At 42.6% G+C, this 21,600-nt stretch overlaps 1 protein-coding gene across 7 annotated transcripts in view; it reads left to right on the top strand.

Moving 5' to 3' along the window:
- Positions 1-21,600, top strand: part of PALM2AKAP2 (PALM2 and AKAP2 fusion) — a 258,500-nt gene that overhangs the window by 52,974 nt on the left and 183,926 nt on the right. For all 7 annotated transcript variants that reach the window (XM_072030988.1, XM_038170133.2, XM_038170135.2 and 4 more), the window contains one exon: positions 8,129-8,259. In XM_072030988.1, the coding sequence (XP_071887089.1) occupies positions 8,129-8,259 (131 nt within the window). The remainder of the gene's footprint in view (positions 1-8,128; positions 8,260-21,600) is intronic.

The following is a 21,600-nucleotide window of genomic DNA, read 5'->3' as shown; positions in this document are numbered from 1 at the left end:
ATTTGGGTGTTGTTTGTTTTTATGTTTGTTGTTTATATTATGTTATTATCTCTCAAATCTGTGCTTTGGTTCTTTTGAAAACACGGAATGAGTACTCACGGGGAAAGACAAAGCATACCTAAGTTTCTTGCTCCAGGAGGTAACAGCATGTTAACTCTTTTCATGTGTGTGTTTGCAGAAGAGGCTCCTATTTAATTTCCATGCAACCACACCAGGTCAAGTGTCCAGATACTTCTGCTAGCTTAAAGCTATTTCTTACTCCAACTACAAAACTCCCTGGGAAAAAGAGAAATTCTCATGGAGTTGTACAGTAGTTTATGTGTGAGAGAACCCCACAAGTCTCCTCTTGCCCTCACCAGTAGGAACAGGTTGCTCCCGTCCTGCATTTGGTCTCTTGCCCAGGATGGAGATCCCGTGGCCTCCCCGGGCAACCTGTTTCCAGGTCAAACACCATCCTGGGGACTGCATATGCTCTCATTGTGACATCCTTTCAGCAAGCTGTGTCCCTGTGCTTTGCCAGCTGGTGCCCATGGGGACAGCCCAGTCCCCTCATCCTTCCTCTTTCCCCCGCAGCAGCCGCCGGCAGATGCTCACTGTTGGTTCTCCTTATGGTGCTTAATCCCTCCACTAGTGAAATGATTAATAATTGTGCAGAGGTATCACTGTCATAATGCCTTGAAGAGCTCTGAAACCTGAAGTAGACTCCCCAGAGATAATGAAAAACAAACTCCGTCTGTCCAGCTTAGGTACTGTGGCTGTTTTCACCTGTTACTTCAAGCAGAACTTCCTGATAGTCCACATATGAAAAATATATGTAGAAAAGGGCCTCTGTTTGATTTATCCTTCACCTTATAGTTGTTTTTATCTCATTGTCATCTCAACCCTTTAATAAATATTTAAAACTCTTGCTTGTATCCATCCATACCTATGATCCCTTTCATTGAAACTAATTCATACGGACCAGTGCTCTGTGGTTAACCTCTGATCTCAGCAGAAGAGACACAAGTTTTTCTCCTTCTCCCATACAGTCTTGACAATGTCTCTTGCTGTGTTGGGTTTCCTTTCAGCTGAAGGAACTTAGGTTTTATTTCTTCTTCTTCATCTTCGTATGGAAACAACTGTCTGCTTGGTTTACACAGTTAAATAAAATATGGGACCTGAGCAATTTAAAAGCAAAGAACACAAAATATTTACACTGGTGATCTTGCTAATGGATGGGAAGCTTACACTGGGGACGCAAAACAATTGGCTTTTTTTCTTCCCAAAGTGTTCCTAATTGGACATCTATCTATACAGCTGCAATTTCTGCTCCTGAGAGTTTTTAAACAGACAGAGCATGTGATCTCTGTGAAGGAGCTCCAGTAAGCAGCGCACCCGTCCCTCGGGCAGCCAACTGCTGATGCGCCTTCCCGGTGCATCTGCAAGCCTGGAACACTGATCAAGATCCCCTTGCCCTCCCTGGGACATGAGCTGGGCTCCATCCCATCCCATCCCATCCCATCCCATCCCATCCCATCCCATCCCATCCCATCCCATCCCATCCCATCCCACATAAGCACAAACAACACAGGCCACGCTGTGTTTTCCTCACCTACTCCTGCAGCTCCATCTCACTGCTCAAAGCACTCCTACCTGCAGTGTTGTTGTGCTGAGTGCGTGCTTTGAGAAAGGAAAAGGAAAAAATTACTCAGGGGGGCTGAAGGGCTGTCAGATGTAATAGCTATGGCAAATAAACAAGGGGTGAAGAATACCCCCACAGCGTCTTTCAGCTGCTGTGATTCCAGGTCGTACTTATGATGGCAGTGGCAATCATGTTTTATTATTCCCACACTGCCCTGCCCACTCCTGCTGCTCAACGCATGATTTTTCTGCAAGTCACAGTGCCTCCTGCCAAGGAAAAAGCAGGGGCTGAGCCATGGACCCCACAGCAGTGTGACACCTGCTGTGTGCACATTGACTGACCACTGGAAAACATCTGTGACTACTGGTCTGAATGCATGCTTCTCAAAAACAGTTTTAGGGCATCACTTCCTCAAAATATTTCTTAGAATTGTTTTTTGTTTAATAGAATCTTGACCCTCTATTTAATCTGCTTTATGGACACAATCTTTAGTCTTGCACTGGCTAAGCTCCACCAGCTAACACATATTTTTTCATTGAATTATACCTACCCTAGTTATGACATTGTGGCTGAGGTCAAGACTACAAGCAAGCTGACAAGCTTTTCAGCATGACTTCATTCCCTAATATGAGCAGTGCTTGTATCTTATCTGTGTATCATCCAGACATGCTCTTTAGGCTATAACAAGTATCTCAGACGATGGAAAAGGCAACAGAAAGTTTAGCTGCTAAGCAGAATGCTGTCTCCCAAATCATCCCAGCGAGCTGGAAATCGCTGCCTGCTCTGTTCCAGGGCCAGTCGTGCTGTGCAATGATACATCCAGCTCACAGCAAAGCAGTGTTCTGAGGACCACACCTTATCTCTGTATCACAACATGAAACTATCAGAAAGTGAAAAGCTACAGCATCACTCAGGAATACATTTTGAGAAGCTGCTTTTTATTTTTTCAAGAAGGATCTGTCTGTCACATTAGCTTATTCCCACAGCCCTTCTCTGAATTTCCATATTTAATTATGGATGGTTAAGGGCATCTGGCTCACACTACAACCATGCAAACAACTTTTTGTTCCATTTTTCAGAAAGCAATGGATGTCCTGCTGGCAAAGGAGAGTCTGTCTTGGTGCAAGTCCCAGAAGCTGCTTTGCCCTCGCTGGCAACTGCACTGTGCACTGGCAGGTTGGATCCAGCCCTCTGGGGTGGCTGACAATGTCCTGACGAGTAATGTTTGGGGCAAATAACTCATTATCACATTGGCAAATGAAGGAGGAGGTTTGTTACGATGTCTTTCACAAAGGTACAAACACATGGATATGAGAATACGAGGAACCAGCCCGCTGCATCCATATTTTGTTCAGGGTAGAAATACTGTATACATCTCAGGAGGAAATATCTCCTCATTCCCAGCACTAGATTGTTAATGCCCAGTAATCTTCAAGCCTCAAAACCCAAAGATTTTTGGCAAAACTTCAATTTGGCAAATATTTCAGTAGTATTGCCTTTGATGAAGCACTACTGATTCCAGCACATGTACTCCAGGGATCATTATTGCCCATTTTCCACAGCACAGAAGTGCATCAGTACCCTGAATCATCTACATCCAACAGTGTTTCTCAAAATCAGGCACATTTTACTGGAGTAGGCTGTCTTTGGTCAACTTTTGACCCTTGTTTCTTCTTGAGATTATCATCTTCCTTGAAAATCTCCTAAGCAGCCCGAGGAGCACTCCACTTTAATGAGCACTGCCCTTAAGACGAGGTAGCAGTGATTGCTCCTGTAACCAATTGTAAATATTCAAACAAAGAAACAAACAAAAATCTCAAAATGTAGAAGTACTTCAAGAACTGGCTTTATATTATAAAGAGTCAAATAGCAAGCCTGGTAAATCCCTCTGGGCTTCAGGTGAAGACATGGCCTCTGTGTGGGACAAGAAATGTATTTTTCTACATGATCGACATTTATGGAAGGAGGTCCAAAATGAGCAAGACTGATAGGCTGAATTAATTGCCAGTAGGGATAATTCAGAGGTGGTACTTATGGTCTCTTAGAGGGCATAACACTGTATGAAAGTGATGCTAAAGAGATTTACAAATTATAATACAATGTCCCCCAATATTTAAATATCTGATGCAACACTAAAACAAAATGCAGCATTGAAAGTAAGAATTTTCTTTTCAATACAGCAATTTTGCTATGTGCGTTCAAGGGGATATGTCTTATTTCCTTGCCAGTGCTTAATGTAAACAACTTAAAGCCATTGGTTTTTATTGTCCTGAAGTATGAAACTGGAATTAATATCACAAAGGGGAGCTGTGCACCACTTTTATGGCTGTCACTGTGTCTACTGCATTTGAACATTTGGCATGACTTCTTCCTGTCCTGTCCAACATCTGTTCACTTATTTCTGTCCTCACCATGATTTGTTCACAGACTCATGATCTGTTTGTTAGTTAGTTAGCCTGTTTGTTTGTTTTTCCTTTTAGTAGGGTAAAGAAAAGTTACTCTGCTGTCCTACGGTTAAGCAAAATAAATAATCTGAGAGGTATCTCCGCAATCTCATTTGTGTGCAGAGAAACCAAATCACCTGAGAGACACGGTGACCTAGTGCATTGCAAGCCCAGTGCCCTTTCCACTTCAGTAACAGAGAGACTTTTTAATGACATGATCTAATTTCTGCTGAAGGATTTAGCCTGAAGAAATTGTACTTTCCTTGTAAATGCAGGAATAGTTATATCAAACTGTACATAGTGTAGCTGCTTGTTGCACTGGTGAAATGTTGCCTTCTAATAGTTTAGAATATTTTGGTAATGGACCATTTTGGTATTGGAGCAAGCAGTAAAAATGCTTGTACTTTTACAATAATATATCTGCTCACTCTTGCAGTCCTCTGTTACTTCTGCATTTTCTAGTTATACAGCATAACATCGGCACACAGATAAGCTACAAGATGCAGTAGAAATTTAAGGCTTTTTCATGTTTTGAAGGATGGGGAATGATGAAATACTAGTATAGGACCAATTTAATTACAGACTGCTGAGTAAAGCAAATGTATAAGATTGCTAACTTGGAGTAAGTCATATAGCAAGCTTATATGGGGCTCCATTCCCATGATAGTGTTCTCCATTAAGTAGATTTGAGGAACTCCTCTACTTCCTGGGGTAAGATTTGGCAAGACTTTTTCAAAGAGAGTAACACAAATTTTATAGATGTAGAGGACAGCTGGCAGTGAGATTTATTTCCAAGCCACATTTGGCTCTGTCCTGCATCTGGCCGGCCTGCCTTGATGCTGGGCTGGCTGCCTCACTGGGCTGTCTCGTGCCCAGAACCTGAAGTGAAGCATCCAGCACAGCTCTACCACCACCTCCCTCTTCAGCCCTACATGTCTTTGGTCTCTTCACGTGTTCCAACACCTTCCTTCTAGTTTTATGATGAAAATGCTTTGGGAAAGGTTTGCCTGAAGCAGGTGATAGATTATTCCACCCTTAGCTACTGCCCCAGCACCATGTCAGGAGACTGGTAGCCGAGAAGAGGTCCCACAACCAACAGGATGGTTGCACGTGGTCCCCTGACACGTGCCTGTCTCCTTGACTATTGTGGTTGCAATGGGTGTATAAATACAAGTAACCTCACCAGCTTGGCAAATAGATGCTCTGAATTTCAATAAGTGCTTCTCACAAATGTTTCCGTTTTTCAGGGTCTTCTTGTCTGGATTCCTCAGCATAGTATTTAATGATTGCCTTCATTTTCATCTCAAAAAGGAGTGCCAAAAACATCAAAGCTACCAGTTTTCCTGTTTTAGATAAAATATGCTGACATTTCACCCAAGAGGGAGGATTTTTAGTAGATCATAGCATTCTTGTCTCTAAATAAGTCTTTAAAAAATCCCATTGATGCTTTCCAGTTTCAAATTCATGCTATTAATAGGCAAAAAAAAAAAAAAAAAAAAAAAAAAAAAAAGAGGCTTCTGGGAAAAAAAAAATATATGATTTTGTAGCTCAAATGTTTCACATAAACAAAGGCCAAAACAAAATCTGTAAAAAATATCTTACTTGGTGTACAGGGGTTGCACTGAAGGGATAGGCCTCTCACTGTCTGAACATCATCAAAGAGATTCTGTAAGAGCACATTGAAAAAGGCCTGGATTTTATCTATCCTTCTGTAGCAAGCAAGGAGTGACTGCTAACTGAATGTCTTCAGAGCTGTCCAAGTAGCAGTTTGCCAAGGCCCTTTCTGGGACTTCTGGAGACATATTTGAAACAGGTTTAAAACAGAGAAGGCTGCCTTCATTTTCAGTTTGATCTTTAGATAGTACTTTTTTTTTTTCTTCCAACAAAGTATCATTCAGGATTTCAGATCTGAGCATACAGCTGAGTGTAATGTATGCAGAAACACAGTTCTGCATGCAGCTGGCTGCATTTCATTTTAAAGAAAAGACAGATTTTTTCTAAAGAACCACCAGCCTTCATAATGCTGTGAAGTGGCTGTAGCCGAGCGTGTACCCGATGAGCTGTAATGCTGAGACCTCCTAAATGCCAAAGTCCAGCACAGGTTGTTAGATGCTTAGCACCCAGGAGATGTGAAGTCAGGACCCATAAATCCCTCCTCAGCTGGCTTGCGTTGTTTATCTGCATGTGTGATCACCTGGAGATCCTCAACTGAGGGAACATTGCAGTAGTGTTAATGGTCCTGAGTGATCTGGTAAAGCTCCTCCCAGGCAGTAATCAGCTGGATACAACAGAAAAGCAAAAGTCACGCCAACAAATCTTACTACCAGCCCACAAAAGGCATCAGGAAGCACTAGTAGGTGACAGTGGCAGCAAAAGGGCTAGTGAATTGCAGAAGCTATGGCTGGAGATAGCCATCCTTAATGTTTTGTGAGCACCTTAGGGGTAGCCACAAGCAAAACTGAGTTCAGATGTCCTGAGCTGGATGAAGCACAGCACATATCTAACATCCCCAGGTGCCACTCCTGAACATGACTGCATGGCACACAAGCACAACTCCCTTTCTATCATGCAGAAGTCCTCATGCATACAGAAACCACTTAAAACCAACCCAACCATCCTGAAAGCTGGAGTCATTTATCAAGTCTAATTCACTTGTGTGTTTTGCATTGCTCTGTGTCTGCTGCCTTATTAAAATCTATTTGCCTGATGTCATATAGGCCACCCAGTGACAAGAATAGCTTGTGCATAGATACTATGCCTATATATATGCTGAAAAACTAACAAGTAAGTCCTGCCTCTCATGTCAAAAAGCTTTCTATTTTGGGATGGGTTTGAAGGCTGCTTGTGGTGGTGAGTGTTTCTTCTTTGTACATAGCTTGCACAAATCGGATTCTATTCCAGCTACGAGCACCTCATTGAGAAGACTGATAGTGCATGTTTGGGCAGCCCCTGAAATGTGATTTCTCTGAACTGATGATTTCCTTATTAGGCTCCTCTTTGCTGGAGAGGATGCATGGCCTCACATTGGGCTCCCTGAGCCAGCCTTTCCAATCGGCTTGGGAATTCAAAATCAAGGCTCCTCTCTCCAGCAAGGGCAAGGGGCTAGATTTCTCAGTCCCCTGGCTGACCATTTTCCACCACTATGCTGCGGGACTAAGTCCAGCATGGCTTTGGGCTGCTGATCATCTCCCTTTCAGCGGGTGTGCTCCAGGAGGCCATGTCCTGTCAGCATCCCCCAGGGAAGGGTTCAGCCAAGGCACGCAGGCTAATGAGCTGCTGAAAGGATTGCCTGCAACCAGTGCATCTCCGTGGGTGAGCTGCCTGGGGTGAGTTGCAGCTGGACTAGACAGTGGCTGGGTACTGTTGTTGACATGTTTTTGGTGTTGAAACATAGCAAAACATCACAGAAATCTTTTCCTGGTTATAAGTCATTGCTCTTTGCTGAAACAGTGTTGCACCCTTGTATACCCATGGTTTCTGGAACACTTCTGTTTGTTTTAATTGGTATCTGGGCTAAGACATAATGTGCAAGCTTGTTGAATGTATGGATACCTCTTTGTGTGTGTCTGTATGCATGCTGGTAAAAATATAGAGACACACTGTATACATCAAAAAGAACATCTCTGATTAATTTAATAGTAGAGTGATTTTATCTTTCATTAAGTGCATTACATTTAGAGCACACTGCTTTTGAAGCTCTAAGAAGGTTATTAGTTTATTCCTTCCAGCACATGCCTTATCATTTGCAAGAGATCCAGACTTTTGTTCAAAGACTTTACTCCTTTCTGGACTTGCTCATTTGGGTGGTTTGAACTCTTGTTTTCTATTAAAAACTAAAAATAACTTCAGGTTTAGGCACCAATTGTAAATATAGTCTATCCTCTAAAACTGATACTCCTAAATTTGGATAAACTTCTAACAGACTGTCCAAAACTCACTGTCCATAGTAGTAATTGGTAATTCAATGGGGCTGATCTAAAATTCAGATACAAATGTAGCTCCTTCTCAGTCTTAAGAGAATTTTGTTCTCTCTGTTCCTAAAGCTATTTCTTTTTCCTCACAGTCAAAAGCACTTCGGGAAAAATGGCTGCTGCAGGGAATTCCTGCTGGCTCTGCAGAAGAGGAAGAAGCCAGAAGGAGGCAGTCAGAAGAGGATGAGCTGAAGGTGAAAAAGCTGGAAGAAAATATACACAGGTAGGGACAGTTTCCTTTTGCTACGCATAAGAATAGTCACCCCAAATAAAGCCAGAAGTCTTCCTGACCCTTGGTACCATCCCCTTCTCTAGCAGCAGCTAATAGCAGATGCCTAGGGGAGGATGTAAGTGACAGGCAGACAGACCCCAAATTTTACATGCCCTAGGTTTTTCCCCTAGACCTCCATGATTTGCAAGGTAGAGTCTTAGTGCTGTCTATGTGCTGACCAGACTTGGACAGATTTTTCACATGAGGGAGCTAAAAAAGGGGGATGAGTTCCCCTTTCAGATGCACTTGTATGATTCAGTCAACACTTGAGAGATTCTCCATTGCTTTACACCTCCTACAGTCAAAAAGAGTTCAAAGAGTGGTGGAACTCTTTTGCACTCACTGTTCTCTGGCACAAATGACTTTTCAAAATGCAACAGCAGATGCCACCAGCAGATCAAATATCTACAGCTTTCAGAAGCAAGTTTTGGGCGTTAGAATCACTTCTTTTTATCAGCTTCCCATTGCACAAAAAGTTGATATTTGTAGTCTTTTGTGTTGTTTTTCCTTTTGTTTTGTTCCAAGCAATGTAGTCCAAAGCTCCTAAGAAAAATGATTTTATCCCTTACAAAACAAATTTGAGATCTGCTCCTTTTGCCAGTTAGGTGATGTGATTTTAGAGTTTTTTTCAGCTAGCAGAAAATTGGCAGAAAGTTGGTCAAATTTGGTGCCACGTGTTCTACAAATGTGCAAGCTGAAACAGCAAATGAGAAAATAAAGCAAATAGGACCAATAGTCCAAGACTAGCCTAGCATCTGGTGAACTTTATTTGCTTATGTCAGGTTGTGTTTTTTGTTGTTGTTGTTGTTGTTTTGTTTTGGGGGGTGTGTGTGTGTGTGTGTGTGTGTGTGTGTGTGTGTGTGTGTGTGTGTGTGTGAAATCTCTTGGAGAAATCACTGAAAAGATTTATTTGGGGACATACATAAGCAGACCCACCCTGAGTTTGGATGACACTAAACAGCTCCTATGTGGAAGTAATAGATCTGCATGAATGTGAGGATTGCCTCATACTACTGGTCTCTGTTCTGTTATTACTATTAATTAAAATTAATATGACTGTGTGTATTGTTCATCTGTGGTAGCATAAGGCAAGATAGATTTAATTTCATATACTACCTGATGTTTTACTCCATAAATTTATGCAGTAAATAGAAAGAACACATGGACTAACACTCAGAAATAAGTACTGTAATACATATTTCATCCAGTGTTGAATGCCTCAAAGTGCTAAGTGCTCTGACCCCATCCAGCAAAACACCTCAGCATGTGCTCAGTTTCAGCTATGAGCATACCACTACTAACAGTAATGAAACCTGCGTGCTTATGAGCTTTGATTCATTAATTAAAAGGATAGGATGAAAGTCTGTGTAAAACCTTTGTCCCTGTATTTTTGTGTTTTGTTTTGTTTTGTTTTTCTTTTTCTTTAACTGCAACCATGAGAAAAAATATTAAGTATTTGGAAATAAAGGAGATCTCTTCATCTGTGGCCACAAATGGCAGGTCAACTGAATTGAAAAGACATTTTTGTTTGACAGCCTTGATGGCATATTGAACTTCCCTGTCATCTTTTTGAGGAAACTCCGAAGATAGTAAAAGAGTATTTTGATTTTGATGAGGCAACACGACACCTGGACAGTAGAGATAAAAGAGTAGAGTTTGAGGTCATTAGTTTAATTTCAGTTGGAATCTGTGACAACATGACCCTTACAAACAGAGCCCACCAAGATAGTCTGAGAAGGTAAAAGACAGTAGGAGGGGTAAGAGGAAGAGAGAAGATGTCAAGTTCATTATCTGGAGGGGTGAAACAGAATGAATTCATCCTGAAAGCATTTGTTTTCCTCCTGCACACCACACTTTCCCTCTCTGTCCCTAGAAGGGAATTGGAGGGGAGGATTGCAGGGAGATGGTTTGTGAAGGGTAGGTCCTGCCTAACTAACCTGATTTCGTTTTATGATAAGATCACCCATACGGTGGACCAAGGGAAACCAGCTGATGTGATTTTTTTGGACTTCAGCAAGGCTTTTGACACGGTTTCCCATAGGATCCTACTGGACAAAATGTCCAGCATACAGCTAAATAAAAACATCATACGATGGGTGAGCAATTGGCTAACAGGCAGGGCCCAAAGGGTTATGGTAAATGGGGCTGCGTCAGGCTGGCGGGCGGTCACTAGTGGGGTCCCTCAAGGCTCCATTTTAGGGCCGGTACTTTTCAATATTTTTATAAACGATCTGGATGTAGGAATAGAAGGTATTTTGAGCAAGTTTGCTGATGACACCAAACTTGGAGGAGTTGTGGACTCGAATGAGGGTGGAAAGGCCTTGCAGAGGGATCTGGATAGGTTGGAGAGCTGGGCGATCGCCAACCGCATGAAGTTCAATAAGAGCAAGTGCCGGGTCCTGCACCTGGGACAGGGAAACCCTGGCTGCACGTACAGACTGGGTGATGAGACGCTGGAGAGCAGCCTAGAAGAGAGGGATCTGGGGGTCGTGGTAGACAACAAGTTGAATATGAGCCGGCAGTGTGCCCTGGCAGCCAGGAGGGCCAACCGTGTCCTGGGGTGCATCAAGCACGGCATCGCTAGTAGGTCGAGGGAGGTGATTGTCCCGCTCTACTCTGCGCTGGTGCAGCCTCACCTCGAGTACTGTGTGCAGTTCTGGGCACCACAGTATAAAAAGGACATGAAACTGTTGGAGAGTGTCCAGAGGAGGGCTACGAAGATGGTGAAAGGCCTGGAGGGGAAGACGTACGAGGAACGGCTGAGGGCACTGGGCCTGTTCAGCCTGGAGAAGAGAAGGCTGAGGGGAGACCTCATCGCAGTCTACAACTTCCTCGTAAGGGGGTGTCGAGAGGCAGGAGACCTTTTCTCCATTAACACCAGCAACAGGACCCGCGGGAACGGGGTTAAGCTGAGGCAGGGGAAGTTTAGGCTTGACATCAGGAGGGGGTTCTTCACAGAGAGAGTGGTTGCACACTGGAACAGGCTCCCCAGGGAAGTGGTCACTGCACCGAGCCTGTCTGAATTTAAGAAGAGATTGGACTGTGCACTTAGTCACATGGTTTGAACTTTTGGGTAGACCTGTGCGGTGTCAAGAGTTGGACTTGATGATCCTTAAGGGTCCCTTCCAACTCAGGATATTCTATGATTCTATGATTATGTTCGCATTGCAGAGGCAAGGTGGTCCTCTGGAAGTGTATATTAAACAAAGGCATGGGCCCATGGTGAAACAGTCCAAACCCTCTCAGTGAGGCCAACAGAGGACAGACTGAGCTGGTTACCCTGGAGGACAGGAAACTACTATAAAACCAGCCATAAAGTTAAGGCTGTCAGGACACTATATGCCCAATGTGTCAGGGATCATGAACATTTATTAAAGTCACACTGCATCATCTGAGCAAGCAGAGAGGTTGTCTTTGAAAAAGTCTTGTGGCACATGTGCTGGCTTGTCCCTTCTGGAAAACATGAAAAGTTTTTGCACTTACTGTGAGAGCAAGGTGAAGCTTTCTTGTTAAGGCCAGCATCCATACTCTGCTGGCAGACAGCATCCATACTCTGCTTTAACAGGAGGGAGCATGCAGTCATCCTTTTCCTCTTGCAGCAGAACATTCCATCCTAATCTCAGAGAACACCATTTCTTCTGCTTGCACTGAAGTGCTCAAGAAGCTCCCTTTCTCATACCATACCATACAAGTTTGCTACATGATCATCCGTGGCAGAAAAAAATATCTGCCTTTATTTGCAGGCCAGTCATAAACAGTAGGTCTGGCAAGCTGAGTGACCTGCAAAAGTTAGAGCAGAAAACTGAAGGAGATAGTGGCTGAGACCAAACTAACATTCATAAACAAGAATGTAGGCTCCTGTGGGACTGTTATCTCTTCCTTTGGGCAACAGTAGAGCTAACTGTGGATTTGTATATGGACTTGAAGGCCTTGAACACTGTAGGGGTGCTTCAGTCCAGTATATTTTTTTCTAATTCATTTTTAAATGACTTGCCACTAAAACAATATCTTTTGCAAGATGTACACATGATTGCAATGTTTAGTCTTAAGCTAGTGCAACCAGTTCTCCTCCATGTGGGAGATGTTTAATTTCAAAGGGGACGGCAAAAAATGCATGAATGTACAGACTACTGTTTATTTATTAGACTTCCATGTTATCATGATATAACAAAGCATATACTTCAGTTTCTAGTCAGCAAAGATATGCGCGTATGAGTAAACCTACATGAGTAAGTATAATGACTTAATGAGCTCCCTCATCTGCAAAAGTGTTTGGAAGAAGAATGCCTACATTAGTCAGGATTTCTGGCACTTCATGCCAAGTGACTGAAAAAAAATACCAGCATCATAACAAGAGAAATAAAGGAGAACAGGCCACAGTAAAGAATGTAAAAACAATGAAATGACATCATGCAATTATGCTGATAATTCCCAACAAAAGTACACAGAAGCACAAGATGAACATACAAGTTCAAATAATAGGGAGTGAAAGATTATGACAAAATGCAGTAATAGAATCCATCTAGCAGTGGATTACAGACAATGATCATTTCATAGTTGGGATTAGTTTAATATCTTTAGAGATTTTGAAGCACATAAACACTAGAAAAAGTCTTTACTTCCAAAGTGGAAATAGAAGAATAAGCAGATCTGAAGCAAGTTTAGTCCTAGACCTCCGGCATCCATGTTTGTCCAGCTTGAGTCCTCAGAATAAGACTTATGCTGCCCTAATTGGAAATGTTGGTATTCTGTCTTGCATTTCTTTAAAATACTAATAATTAATAATAATAAAGACAAAAAAAAAAAAAAAAAAAAAGAAAAAATAAGAAAAGAAAAAAAAAGTAGGGCCAGGAAAACTGGACTCTTATAACACTGATTTAGTCCTAAATGGGCTGAAAATCTATCAGTAGAGGTAAGGATGAATAGGCAGTTATGCTTGAAACCTAACTTTAAGATTGGTGGTACCATTTTACAGAATGCAGAATGGAGACAGACATGGACTTAGAAGATCTCTTGAATTAAGTCACAGGGAAGCTTTAAAACTAATTTAGTTTTCCATGTTCTCATAAAGATTCTGGGTCAGCATTAGGGGAAAGCGACCTTCCCTGTGCTTCTTTCCCATTGTTGCATAGTGAGAAAGTGATCTCCTGCTTTCTTCAGTTACCTTAGATTTTGATTAAATGTTAGCAAAGGAGTCACAAATAAATGAAAAACACTTCCCTTCCCTTGAACCCTCTCCCTGAATTACAGACATAAAACCTGTTGTTTGGGATACCATTGACACCAATGCCCAGTGAACCTTCACAGACACATTCCTGACGGTGTGTTGTAGGTGAAATAAGCACTGGAATGCATTGCATGCCTCCCATGGTTATTTTTACCACATGACAGTCTGTTATTTTGCAGCAGTGAATGGAAAGTTGGCATTCGACATCTGGGTATTAGCAGGCAGCATTCATAGAGCAGAGCAGCCCACCCACAGCCTGCTGTTCCCTCACATCATTTGAAAGGCTCCCAAAACTATTTCGTTTTACTAGATTACATTGTAGTACGTGCCGGTGGCCTGTGTTTACTACAAAAGGTGAAGAGTTTTCACTGCTCTGAAGCTCTCAGATAGCATGCCAACACAAAATACTCTGTGACAACATATCTCCTCTCTCGATGACAGACACCAGCATGAGGTGCCATGAACGGACACATTGAGCTCCAGGAGAAAAGAAACTCACAGGGCTAAATCCTTAGTAAACTGGCATATCCCTTTAGAAATCATTGGTGCATCTATTTCCAAAGGCCAATGGGGTGCCTGTCAGCTCCGTGGAAGGACAGACTGCTCCCAGCAGAGCAGCCTGCTGGACACATGAAGCAGGAAGGCACCATAGACCAGTAGGTGCTAAGAGGAGCCTTGGACTCCACACACAGGAGAAACCCGTGGTGTTTTGGCACTGTGGCAACTCCTAAGTTTGAAGGTGTGTGTGTGTGTCCTACCCTTAACTCAGAGACACTCAGCTGTCAGCACGTACAGGTCCCAACTTTGGCAAGAAACCTTTGGGGTGCTGGAGTGTTTCACCCATGCCCATACTGGTGGTGAGCTGTGGTTGTTTCACCTCCAGGAGAAGACTTTGCTTCAGTGCTGCTGTGGGGAGGAAAAGCCCTGGTGCTGATGACAGTAGGGGCAGATCTGTGTTTTGGACCACTGGTACACTTGGGACAAAAGTGTATTTGCTGTTTGCTGGTGCCTTGCTGATGTGGGAGGGTGGTGCATACATGCAGAAACTCCTTCCTGCCCAGCATCTCATGTCCCAGTGCTGCCATGCTGCTTGAATCTATACTTAAAAAAGTTTGGGAAGTGTTTCAAAGATCTCTTGAACTGAACGATGCCTGTGGGAGGGACCGTGGGACAAGTAGAGCCTCCAGCCAAGAAAAGCACTTAACCTGATGGACCAACACAGAGGCTCCCTGTCAGCCCGCAGATGGAAGATGAGCTCTGCAGCAGGAAGAGAGATGACAATCATCTATTGACCAAAAGTTGCTTTGACTACTGAAGTCTGTGTCATTTTATTGTGTTAGATTTTTCCTAATAAACAGCTGCTAGACAGAAGTCCAAATCAAGGTAGATGCAGATCCAAATGGGACTGAACATTCTGCAAAGCTGGCAGGATTATTGTCTCATTACATTAGTGTGCTGGAATCTTTCCAGGTAAATGCTCAAATCTGGGTATTCTCTGAGAGGCTGGGCTTGGTCGTGAGAAGATGCTCATTGAGCTGATCTGAGATGTAGAAAACAATATTTTATTAATGCACTATCTTATTAACAGACTATGAGTGCATCACAGATCTGTGGTGTTTGCTGGGGTCTACGCTAACTTCTCTTCTTATTGCAGTGTCCAGCACATACAGGCAAAGGGCTCAGTTGAGCTAATCACAGCTGCTGTACCTTTACCAGTTTCTGTCCTGATATCCACTGTTTCATTTCTTTCTGATGTCAGAGTTTTATTTCCTGCTTCTTTTTCCCAGGATAAAAGCTAAGCATGTCTCAGGCTGAGATCTCTGACTATAATTCTGTCTTTCTTGCAACCGGCGCTAATAGTCTTTGCATGACAGAGAGAACATGTGTCAGACAGATGTGAGTGAACACCTTCAAACAAGGGATTGTCTGATGTCAGAACCAGCTGCTTAGACCTCCCACGGAGCACAAGGTGCAAACCAGGACATGAGGTGGCATTGTCATAATGCTCCTGTTATAAAGTTCTCATCAATTTCCTTGCAGTCAGCCTCCAGAGAGATATGAAGAGTTGCCATAAGTGTGTGTTAGTGCAGACAGCCACTTGTCTTCCAAGTGCATGGCCCACAAAAGCATGAGTGTTTTGCAACTGCTGCATTAATAACAGCTGGAGAAAAAAGATCAGGTGTAGAGGGGATATTGTTTAATCAGCATTTTGGGGTTTTACCTAAAGTGCCAGATGCAACTTGTAGACAGACTTTGGTCTGCCTCTGCATATTGCCTGTTTGAACAGTTGCACTGGAGAGCTCTCCAAAAGCAAAATAACAAAAATGTCCCATCTTCCCAAGCAGTCTCTATAGATTCTGCTCTCCTTATGAGGGAAGATCAAACTTTCAGCACAGCAGCAGCTGTTTGCCCCCAGAACCTCTGTCTGGTTCTCCGCTAAGACTTATCAATATCAGGGTTCATCTGCTGAAGTTGCACAGATTTCAGTTTCAGCAGCCCCTAGGGACTTTGGTTTCCAAAACATCACATCCTTCCCCTCCCACAGAGCTTTTGCTGGGGTGCTTTTCACATGTGATACATTTCTTAGGAAAACAGAGAACAAAACAAAACCAGGCTAAAAGCTTCAACAACAGGAAGTCTCAGATTTCCAAAGTAACCCAATCTGTGGTGTGATTAGAGAAATCCTTTGGACTTGCAAGATGATCTCAGAAGAGAAATGGGCTAAGAGTTGCTGGGTGGCAATGGGTTTGAGGTTTTTACATATGGTACAATATATTCAGATGTGGCACTAGAAAAAAAAGAGAAAGAAAGAAAGAAAGAAAGAAAGAAAGAAAGAAAGAAAGAAAGAAAGAAAGAAAGAAAGAAAGAAAGAAAGAAAGAAAGAAAGAAAGAAAGAAAGAAAGAAAGAAAGAAAGAAAGAAAGAAAGAAAGAAAGAAAGAAAGAAAGAAAGAAAGAAAGAAAGAAAGAAAGAAAGAAAGAAAGGAAGGAAGGAAGGAAGGAAGGAAGGAAGGAAGGAAGGAAGGAAGGAAGGAAGGAAGGAAGGAAGGAAGGAAGGAAGGAAGGAAGGAAGGAAGGAAGGAAGGAAGGAAGGAAGGAAGGAAGGAAGGAAGGAAGGAAGGAAGGAAGGAAGGAAGGAAGGAAGGAAGGAAGGAAGGAAGGAAGGAAGGAAAGAAGGAAGGAAGGAAGGAAGGAGAGAGTAGTACAGCTTATTGCTTTTGTTTTGAAACTCAACCCATACTTAAAAAAGCAGAGTTACTTAAGTGATGGTGATCTGAATACAAATTTAAGGATTTTCCACTACTCCTAAGCATTGCAAATCTGTAATTGTTTAGTGATGCCTATGCATCTAATAAAAAGGGCAAAAAGATTGACTGTTCAGTATAAGCACAGACTCCCTCCACTCCAGCTATGTCTGATCTCCTCAAATGTGTCTACCACATATAGACCTGCATAAAGAGATCCACTTGCCTAATCTGGCAGGAAAAAAGGAAAAAAAACAATGTATAAGAAATTCCAGACCTCCATCAGTAACCAGTATATATCAAGGAATTTCTACCTCTAGTGCCTCTGATACTTCATCCATGTCAGTATGCTATAGATTAAGAGACATGTTCCTCAAGAAGGAAGGCACACTTAGGTTTAAAATCTATTCTGGACAGAATAAGTTTTTAAGGACAACTTTTTTAGTGAAACTAACATGCTGTAAATTAGCATTCTATATGTATTGAAACCTTTAATACGATAGAGCACGTTACAGCCCCTTTCGAACGGGGCAGTTACAATCTTTTAGAATCATAGCATTACTGAGTATCCCAAGTTGGACCCGCATGGATCCTCGAGTTCAGCTCCTGGCTCCACACAGGACCACCCAAAACCCAGACCCTTTGTCTGACAGCACTGCCCAAACACTTCTTGAACTCTGGAAGGTTCAGTGCCATGACCACTGTCCCAGCACCTGACCACCCTCCCAGTGAAGAACCTTTTCCTAACACCCAGCCTGACCCTCTTCTGTCCCAGCTCCATGCTCTTCCCTCATGCCCTAATCTTTTGACGAGATCCAACAAGAAAATGGGCAATTTTGGTCATAGCAGTCATGCAGTAATGTGGAAGCTACAGGTTGCCCAAGTCCAGCTTTCTGTTGCCATACTAGATGAGACCCACCAGTAGACACATCAAGTGCAAAACTTCAAGCGTTCCTCAATTGTAATATTTCAAAGCTAAAAGATTTACATGAGTGTCCGTGCGATGCTGTTTGCAAGATGGGGAAATCTCTTCATTTATTTACCATACATACTGGATCACCACATCCCTTCTGTGTGCAAAGCCATCTAAGATTTTCTCACTTCTTCTAAGCCTAGTGGAACCGACAGGGGTTTCCTGAAGCAGTAAATCATGGGATAGCATTAAGAGTAGAAATTGTTGACTTCATTACATCTGAATTAAATCTTTATCACAGGCCAAATTAGATCATTTCATTGAGTAAAACAAAAAGGACTAGTTTACATTCCTTTCCTTGCTAGAGTTAGGCTTATCATTCCTGGACATGGCTTGGCTTGAATCCTGGACTGGTTGGCTTGTGTGCAGGGCCTTGCTCAACAACTCCTTCCAGGCAGTTAGTTGGAAATTGCTGTAGCATTTGGTGGCTGGAAATAAAATAAATAATTAAATAAATAAACAGATAATCAAGGAAATTCTGTATCAGTAAGACATGTTCACAAGTGGGTGACATACACTTGAACAATTTTGAAACAGATGAGAAACATGCAGAACTGTTTGCAAAGAGAAGGCACTGAGCTAGATAACAGATCCAGTTGAGTTTTCTATGTTGGTGTTTCACAGTGACTATTTAGTCTGTGCTCAGCTTCCATGAAAGGCCTTTACCCTGCTCTGCCAAACCTCTCTTTAGGTGCTGTGTATGGCAAGACCAGGACATACAGCATGTACATGCTCACAGAGCTGAGTAAAACACTACTATGGCTTTGCTCCTTAGTAACTCCCTTCTCCCAAAGGCACAGACTCATCCTGTGTAACTGCAGGAGTTTAAATAAGAATCTCCATTTAGACCATCGTCTCCCTGTGCTGTCAATGAGATAAAGAACATCACCTGCACAGCCTGTGTAAGTCCATTTATTTCCTTTGAGGATGGGTGTCTCAGTTAAGTGCTTCAAGTGCAATGGGTGGAGTTGAGGCCCTAATGCTCCTTCCTGCACAGGTATGCTCCACAGGGCCACTGGGCACTGCTGTGATGCAAACAGTCATTAATAGCCATTAATAATTTATCTATCCGGTGCATTACGTGTTTGTAGCAGAGGCCCTGCCCCGTAATCCATGCTAACAGTCAGCACTTCCATGCATTTCCAGAGACCTGGGGTGGCTCTGTGTAGGCAGAGGTAGCTACAGAAGGAGCAAGGTTCAGTGTCTGGAGCCACCCAGTGGGCATCGCAAGTCCTAGCCTCTCGTTTTTAAATTCCGCAGTTTGAAAAGCACGTCACCTTCCCTGTGTTGTTTTTTTAAACCACTGCAGTATGTGAATTCTCCGGAAAAAAAAAAAAAAATAATAATGCAAATCCCAGCTGGTGGTCGGCAGAAGACAAAGGCTGGATGTGCAATCAGGAGTCCTGACTGATAAGAAAGGGACAGCTGTTAGCGATTTTATCGAGAAGTTGCAATTGAAGAAAAAGGAAAAGCCCCAAAGAGGGTTTTTCAGCCACATTCAGCAGTGGACAGTAGTCTGCTGGAACACGTGTCACCTTCTCACTATAGGAAAGTGCATGTTGGAAAAACGTTTGTAGCTCTCCAAGAATTTAATGCACAAGCGATATGGTCAGACTGACAATGAAGGACACTCAGATTAGCATGTTACAAATGTGAAGCATGCTCATAGCCATGTACACACATGGGCTTTTTAGGATGAAGTGATATATGCCTCTGCACTGCAAGGCACTTGGGAATCACATCCATGCACCAGATTGCTACAAGAACTCATATTAGAAAACTGATTTGCTGTGACAAATGTGCACAGTGACAATGAAATAGATGAAGTGCCTGAGAGAGATTGAGGAAATAATAAGTGAAAAAAGTGTGAGGAATTAAAAAGGAAATGTACATGGATAAAAACAATGTCAAAGTCAGACTTGTATGGCACCTACTGAGACCTGTTGCCATAGGCGGGAAAGAACTTGACAAGGATGTCAGGTGTACTGCCAAACAGTAGGAAAAAAATATTTTGAAAAAAATAACAATATAAAAAATGTGTGCAAGGCCAGATAAAGCTTAGCTTTGCAACTGACTCCTATGTAACTGGCACTCTGAGCTGCAATTAGAACAATTTAAACGTTGTAAAGTTTGGTCATCAAGGTCAAGCAACTGGAGTGGCTTATGACCTTAAACTGACATTAATAGGCTACAAAGAAAATGTGGAGTGGGAGGTGAAAGTCAATTTAAAAGACATTGGAGTCAGATTTGGACAATGTCCATATTTCTCCTTACAAGTCTTTCAGCTGATGAAGACCATCTGATACAAAAGAAGCCATAGCTATGAGTCAGTGGAAGAGAAGTATACTGAAATGAGCCTAGCTGGATACTACTCATGTAGAAGAATCAGTGGACAAGGGTTTGGCATACCCCAGGTGTCAATAACATGAGATTGCCTGGGCTTGAATAGCAATCTGCTCTACCTCCTTCGTAGCTGTCAGTCTGCATCAAGAGAGATGCACCTCAATATAGTAACAAAGTCCTGAAAAGATTGGTAAGGTAAAAAATAAAACACCTGCTAAGGAAAAAATACACTGAAAAAGATAAAGCTGAGTCTGAATAACTGCAAAGGTGGTGAGACAGAAATTTCAAAGGACTGTGAAATACACTGTAGATTGTAACTGATCTAGAAGTCCTGGTAGAACAATACCATGTTCCCTTTGTCACAAGCCCAGTAAAAAGTATTCAGTCCTTCATATTGAATATAGTTAAATTATGTCTACTCTGTACTAAAACATTTTTACTAATACAACTGCATGAGAAAAGCTTCCCTTTGTGGATTTATTTTCACCAGCAAATTTATTTTTTACCAGCAAAAAGTACAGACCCTTAAAAGGAATGAGCTCTACAGGCAGAGGTTATTATAACCCCTTATAACCAGCTCTGTACTGAAAAACATATTGAAATTGGAAGTGTTTAAAAATAGTCACTAGTGTCACTTGGTTATCCGAAATGAACTTTGGTTCTTCAGAATTCTTCCGTTTCTTCTCTTGTTTGACAGTGACAAGACAAGATGCTTATTAACACAAGTGGACGGTACTGCTAGAGAAAGCAAAAAGAACAGCCTTTAGCAGAACAGAGTAATGGACACTGTGACTGGACATATGCTTACTGCTGACAGTAGGTCTTTCTCCTGAAGAAAGGTCACACCTTTCTTGGGTCTCAAAGAAGCATGATCTGAAAGCAGAAAAGTAGTGTAGTATTTGGGTGGTGTGAAAAAATTATCGGGTGAAACTCCTGCTTTAATTCTCTAATATAGAATTGACACAGCTATGCATGGTTAAAATGTTCAGCAGCTTCTGCTGGATGCAGGCTCTGCTGGTGATGAATTATAAAATCCTCCAGGTAGCTCTAAACCTGGGTGCTGATGGCACTGCAGCTGCAGCAGGGTGGAGCTCAGACTGGAACAGCTCTGTAAATGTTCACTTAGTTGACCCTTAGTTGACCCATTGACACTTATGGCTGCTGTGTCTAAGCTAGCTCAGGTATCTCACCAGTACTTTGCCTAGTGCTGGAACCAGTGCAGACTTTGATGCTGCAGCATGATTACATCCAAACCAGAGGGCTGGCTTCATCCCCCTAGTTGTAGCAGGTACCTGGTGCAGGACAGGCACAAGCTGCAGCATGGTCTTCCCAGCCATTATATGACCTTCTGTACACACATCTGCCTAACCTGTGCTGGAGTCCTGGTTGCTGCAGTGTGATTCATCAGGACTCAAGCTGTGCAGGCTCTAGGTGGGCAGAGCACATCCATCTGTGCTGAGATCGTGCTGCTGCTGGTGCTGAAGGGTTGGTCTGAGGTGCCTCAGGC

This window comes from Anas platyrhynchos, chromosome Z (genome assembly GCF_047663525.1).
Source record: "Anas platyrhynchos isolate ZD024472 breed Pekin duck chromosome Z, IASCAAS_PekinDuck_T2T, whole genome shotgun sequence".
NCBI classification, from domain to species: domain Eukaryota; kingdom Metazoa; phylum Chordata; class Aves; order Anseriformes; family Anatidae; genus Anas; species Anas platyrhynchos.
This window is presented reverse-complemented; position numbering and strand designations above follow the sequence as displayed.